Genomic DNA, 6,400 nt, shown 5'->3' on the forward strand with positions numbered 1-6,400 from the left:
CACGTCTGTAAAATGGGGATGAGGTTTATGCAGCGACCTGACCTCCTGGGGTCACTGTGGGTGCTCAGTATGGTCCCGTGAGGATATTCCTCAGCAAAGTGTCCTGTGCGGACGGTGCTTGTCAGTGGTGCTGTTAATTTGATTCAGTATGATGCTCTAGTACCTTAGTGTTTGCAGAGCACCTCTTGCGTGCTCTGTCTTGTCTAATGCTGGTGGCACAGCTGGGAGATGGGTGAGTGTTGTCCACTGCACGGATTCTGACAGGCGTCGCTTGTTCCCTTGGCCCAGAGTGCCAAGCCCCTACGCTCGATAAGTCACTGTGCTGATATGAAGAGGGGAGGCCTTTTCCAAACCCTTACTGGGAAGAGACTAAAAAGTTAAGGCCCGAGTGTTTGCTTAAGTGGTATTACTGAGAGCTGACATTTCTCAGTGTCCACAACATGCCAGCCCCAGTGCTGAGCTCTGCGAAGATTCTCACTTAACACTAAGAACAAACCTCTAAGATGAGATACTAAGGTTTGGAGGGTCACTTGCTCAGGCTCCTAAAAAGACTCGTGTAGACCTGGAATGCTGATCCAGGTGGTCTAACAACCAGGGAGCTGGGTTGCTGCCTTTTCCAGGCAGAAAGGCGAATTCATTTTTGACAGTAAAGCAAAAAAGTGCCTTTAAAAATGCCTGAGAAGTGTGGGAGGCTGCCCACGGCTGGAGCATAGATGTGCCGAGGAGGGCAGCCTTCTGAGCGCGTTGCTAGTCAGGGGACTTCCCTGAGTGAGCCTCTTCTGCTGGGAACTGGGACAGGGCACGGGGGTGAGACTGGCGCCTGGTGGGAGGAGACAGGCCCTCCCCAGCTTGCAGAGCTGCTGTGGGTCTGTCCATGATACCGACACGTCCAAGCGAGGCATGTGACAACCAGGGGGCCTCAGAGAAGCTAACTGTGACCACATTTTTCCTGGAGGAGGGTGAAGGAATCGGTGGGGTAGGCAGGGCACCTGGCTTCTGCTCTCGGCAGCGTGAGGGCCTTTCTCTAGCTGTTCCTACACTTTAGGGCAAATTTCCCTTCAGAACTTGTCAGTCTTACTGATGCTGAGGCCATGTTCACTGAGCTCCATCTTCTTGATGATCTGGTGGCTAAGATGCTGGGGATTTTGAGGGGGTGCAGGAGGGAGGTCTGGAACAGGGGAGAATCACCCCATTGTAAATGTAACCGTTTGGCTTTTTTTTTTTTTTTTTTAAAGATTTTATTTATCCATTTGAGAGAGAGCACATGCATGCGTGCACGAGCCAGGGGCTGGGAGGGGCAGAGGCAGAGGGAGAAGCAGACTCCCCATTGAGCAGGGAACCCCTGGGATCATGACCTGAGCCGAAGGCAGACACTTAATCAACTGAGCCACCCAGGCACCCCAGTAGTGTGGTTTTTGGTCATGCTATGCCGCCCCTTGAAGGAGAAAAGTTGGTGTCTGCACCCACCCGGCTGAGCATTCGGCTCTGCTCTAGGTGTCTTAGGAGGTCCTTCCAGAGCTGGTAAGACAAGCAGCGGCCTCCTTGCCCCATTCTCCCCCCACCCCCCTCACCCCCCATTTTGGCCACCTCATGTAGCCATCTTGATGATCAGTTAGGATAAGAACCCTGGCGAAGCGACATTTTTTGTTCCCTGAGTAATACATGATGTCTACTGGTCACATGTTACCAGATGACAGTGTGCAGCTCAGATAAATCTTACAACCTAGTGAATGTGACACCGCTTCCATGGCTCATAGTATCCCCACCGTCTGTGGAATGGGTTGGACATCCAGGGACAGGACATTCTCAGAGTGACGTTACTAGGTATGTCTCTCCTTTCCCTCTACCTAGAGTTCCTGGACTCAGGTGTACGAAAAAGCTTTAGTGCAGATGGAAAACGAGATCGATGGGCAGGGGTTTGGGAGGCAGGAAGACCTGGCTCTCTTTCTGGCCTGGCCTCTCCTGTGACTTCTGAAATACAGAGCCATCAAAACTGGTCTCGTAGGAATAAATGGCTTAACGTAGGGCTTGGCACATAATAGTTGCTCAGTAAATGTCTGCTCTTCTGAAGCTTCTCCTTTAGCGTCTAGTAAGTGTGCACTTTGTATTTTTCAAATGAATGGAGCCTCTCAACAAATCTGTTTAGTGTTAGCATTGATACTAATACTTCTCTGTCCTTTTCTTGCCTATTTACAGAATCCTGTCATACCTCGGATTTTGGTGCTGTAAGTCTGAAAAACAGACATAATCCATTTGGTACTGTAGAGGGACTGTCCTTCCCTGAACTAAAGCTGGGCCATTTGGGGATTTGGAGAATAAAGGTAAGAGATTTCTCCTCTTGAGCTTTATGAAACAAAAAATTGCCTTTGGAATCGGTGATCTCCTGCACCGCAAGTTGGGTTGTGGTTCTTGACTTCTTGGCCCGGCTTCCTGTGCTGGTTTGAGAAGCTGGCTTCCCGTAACCTCACCCTGACACCTGGGACCTGGTTCTCAGCATTCGGTGGCCTCACTGTTGTGCTTTGGGAGGTCTCCCTCTGTGCCTAGCCGAGGATGGAGCCCACCACCTCCTAGGTGGATACCCCATGCCTTTCCTCCTGGCAGAGGGTGGCGGATACTCCAGCTGTCCTGTTGAGTCATGTGGGGACTGCACTGGGGGAGGATGAGAAGGTGCATTGGGAGCAAAACACCTCTTGGGGCATGTAGAACGGAATCCCTGTCTCTCTCCCGTCCCCTTGCATTGCACGCTCAGTCCCACAAGTCAGAAGCTGTCTGGGGTAAAGGAAGAGGTGAAAACCCGGGGTTTCGGGCAGACCTGGGTTTTCCTGGCTTTGCCACCTGCCTCACCCTGGGCGGATCACTCAGCTGTTCCAAGCCTCGGTTTCCTGATCTGTAAGATAGGGATCATATTAGCTCTTGCCTCGAGAGGATGTCATGAGTATTGAATAAGATAGTGGAGATGGTTTATCATGCCGCCTGGCATGGAGGAGGAAATGCTCCAAAACAGGAGGGTATTTTTTTTTTTAAGATTTATTTATTTGAGAGAGAGAGAGCGCGCACAAGCGGGAGGGGTGGAGGCAGAGAGAGAGAGAGAATCTCAAGCAGATTCTATGCTGAGCGCAGAGCCCAATGTGGGGCTCGATCTCACGACCCTGAGATCACGACCTGAGCTGAAACCAACAGTCCCAGCACTTAACCAACTGCACCGCCCAGGGACCCCAGGGTTTTTTTTTTTTTTTTAACTCATTAACTACACCATGTACAGTTCCTTCCACACAGCAGGCTCTTTCCAAGTCCTTGGTCTGCTCTTCTCTCTGTGTTTCAGCTCCCGCCAGGTCTGTCTGGGAAATGGCTTGTGCATGGTGCACAGACCTCCCTTCCCTGAGCAGAGTGCCTGACTTCCTCCCGCAGGCTGCAGCCAGCGATCTAGGGCATGCCTCCCTCAGACCCTGTTATGTCTCTCCCCCACCCACGCCCATGCCCCCAGTTGCTCGTGACCTTGTTTAGAGCAAAGGACTGTCTTCTACATCCTGACCCCCCACCCGACACCCACCTGACACTACTGTGGATATTGCAAAAGCAGAGGAATGAATAATTAAAAAGGAGGAAGCAGAAAATAAGAGAGAGAGAGAGAACCAATAAGAAGAAAGTTCTTAAAGACTTAGAGCAAAGAATGAGGTCAGTTGCAATTTTTTTCCTTAAAAAAAACAAGGTGTTGAAAAGAATAAATCACAATGGAACAAGGAAACGTGGTTCAAGTGGGGACCGGTGAGAAGACAGGTGTGGAAGTCGGAGTGAGAGGGTAGCAGAGGATGGTGTTCACATGCCCCTGTGTCTTTTCTCTTGTGCCTTAAATGTGTCCGAGTGCATTTGTATCTCTCGTCTCCTGTGTCCCCCGCGGTCCCGTGACCGACGTGGTGGTGAGCCTGAGGCCCCGCCCTTCACTCAAGGCGGGGGAGACTGACACACACATGGGGTTCTCCAGACTCCCCACAGGCAGGGGAGGGCCGCGGGGGCTTTCTAGAGGGGGTGCTGAGCTTGAGGCTCTTGGAAGTGGCACGAAAGCGAGACCTAGTAGGAGCCGAGCTGATTTGCAGTTGGGGAGCCTGTGCACCCTGTGCTCAGCACCCCGGTGCATTGTGTCAGGAGCTGATTTCCCGCTGTTCGGGGTCAGAACTCGTCTACACTGAGTGCCACTGCCAGGCCGCCTGTTCGGCCCTCAAGCGCTCAGCCGGTCCCTTGCATTTTGTTTCCGGAGCCCACGCTCCTGATCCAGGTAGCCGACTTCGGAAGCAGGAGTACCGTGAATGTACCCCAGCCTCTTGTGTGATCGCCCTGGCGTTAGGGTCGGACCACGCCGCTCCCATCGGGGGTGTGGGCAAGGGCAGATGGGAGTTCGGTCACTGGGACGGACGAGCTGCAGGCTGGGAGAACCGTCTCTTGTTGCCGCGGCTGGGAGCGTGAGTGGTGTCGCCTGCATTCTGTGAATGGAAGAGAGGCCTGACCGATCTGCCTAGGGGTGATTGGAAAGGAGTTTCCCCAGAGTTCAGCTGCTGGGAGTAGGCAGATGGAGCAGGGCTGGATGCTGGCATTCGGAGGCGCTCCATCCTGAACACATCCCGGCAGGGCTGGTCTGTGCTGGGGGCTCCGAGAAAGGCGTCCGCGCTGTGCTCGTGTGTGTGGTTCTACCCATCCTGAGGACACCGTCATTCCACTAGGGGCCTGTCTGCCTGCGCCCCTGCTGTCTGTGAGCCTGGGCCCTGGAACAGAGGTACCAGTACCCCTGCATTTCCCACCCCCCCCGCCCACGCCCCCTCCCAGGCCCCCAGGGACCCTGGGCAGGTCCTTCACCACTCTCCAGGCTTCTCACTTCTCAGCTGCAAAATGGACCAGTCCCCCCTTGGGCCGGTCTTGAGGAGCCCAAAGCTGGCCTGAAAAAAGGCTCAGCCAAAAGGGAGCCCTTGTTGCTGGCTTCTCCTCCACCTCCTTGCCTGTCTAGCTTCTGACGGGTGATTGTCCCATCCCCATCCCTCCTTGGACATGCAGACAGGCTTGCCTTCTTCCCTCTGACCCTCACCTTGCTCTTTTGGACTCCCCTCCTGGTACCATCTCCCCCTGGGAGCATCTCTCGGCTCCTGCCCAATGTTCTCAGGCTGCCTTCCGGCCCTGACCTTTGGGGGAGAGGGCACCCACGGGCTCCTGCCTGCCTGCCTGTCTGTGGACAGGAGCCAGCCCTGGTCTTTGGGCACAGCTATTTATTTCTCTGTCTACAGCACTGAAAGAGCTCCCGGCCCGCTCGGGACTCTAGGCTTGAAACAGAACACGTATTTTCACCCAAACACGTCTGCTATTAGCCCATTTTACTATTTACTCTATTTCTTGTGGTTTCATGCTGAGGTTTTTGGCTCATTGCATTTGACCTGGAGTTTATTTTTAGTAGTGGAGACAGAGTTCAATTAATGTCAGAGCGTGAGGGCAAATGTAGAAGAGGGATTCGCAAGTCTGGAGGGAAATGCGCCTAATTTTGTTGTTTCTGATCCTGCCTGCTGTGCCGGCAGACATCGGGCTTTCTCAGCTGTGCCACCATGGGCTTAGGCAGAGGCAGGGCATGGTGTTCTTGCCACCCCCTGGAAAACAGAAGTGCTTCTGGGACTCTTTCGGGGATGATAACCACTGTGGTTATCATGTGTGATCATTATTACAGTTATTATTAAAGGCCAGACTTTGTCACTTGGGCTCTTGTTATGTCCCCAGTGGGCTTCATTGTCTCCAGAAGCAGCCTCTGATTTTCTGGAATATCAGCTCTTTCCCCTGCACTGTAAATATTTTGAGAGAAGGCTGTGCGTCTTGCTCCCTCTCTGGTCCCGGCTGTTGGCATCATGACAGGCACGTAGGACATGCTTGGGGAATGTTTTCTTGGACCGACTGAATTTGAGGACACTGAGTTTGGGCTAGAAAGTTGGAAACAAGGCAGAAAGTACTCCTCTCTCAAGGGCTCCGCAGTCGGCTTTGGGAAACAACTTAAGCACTGCGTCTGCTTAAGGGCTTTCAGTTTATAAAGGTCTCCCTCATCCTTTTTCCTGTCTCTTCACCCCCGAGTCTGGACTGAGAAACTACAGCATCTCGCTCTGCAGGCGTCTGCAGTAAAGGAGGGAAAAGCCACCATTCTTGCTCTGAAGGCCATCTGGAAATGGAGACTGGCTTTGTGGATCCCTGATGTCGTGGACTGCATGTTTGTGCCACCCAAAATTCATATGTTGAAACCCTAACCCGGAATGCAGTGGTCTTAGAAGGCGGGGCCTCTGGGGGGTGATGAGGTCATGAGGGCGGAGCCCTCAGCGATGGGATTAAGGGTCTTAGAAAAGGGACACCAGAAGAGAGTCACTTCTCTCTGCTCTCTGCA

General features: G+C 53.0%; 1 protein-coding gene across 31 annotated transcripts in view; it reads left to right on the top strand.

The window, feature by feature from the left end:
• The window catches only part of LOC115938771 (uncharacterized), a 331,027-nt gene that overhangs the window by 138,749 nt on the left and 185,878 nt on the right, over positions 1-6,400 (top strand). For 28 of the 31 annotated variants that reach the window (XR_014144403.1, XR_014144392.1, XR_014144395.1 and 25 more), the window contains one exon: positions 2,197-2,321. Coding sequence is in view for 4 of the 31 variants with exons in the window: in XM_081816542.1 (XP_081672668.1) it covers positions 2,197-2,321 (125 nt within the window). In the remaining 27 variants the exon portion in view is untranslated. Of the gene's footprint in view, positions 1-2,196; positions 2,322-3,408; positions 3,676-4,623; positions 6,394-6,400 lie in introns of those variants that run through there. The other 3 variants (XR_014144411.1, XR_014144413.1, XR_014144412.1) reach the window with 3 other exon arrangements.

This window comes from Leptonychotes weddellii, chromosome 4, assembly GCF_054177405.1.
Source record: "Leptonychotes weddellii isolate Sample4059 chromosome 4, ASM5417740v2, whole genome shotgun sequence".
Lineage (NCBI taxonomy): Eukaryota > Metazoa > Chordata > Mammalia > Carnivora > Phocidae > Leptonychotes > Leptonychotes weddellii.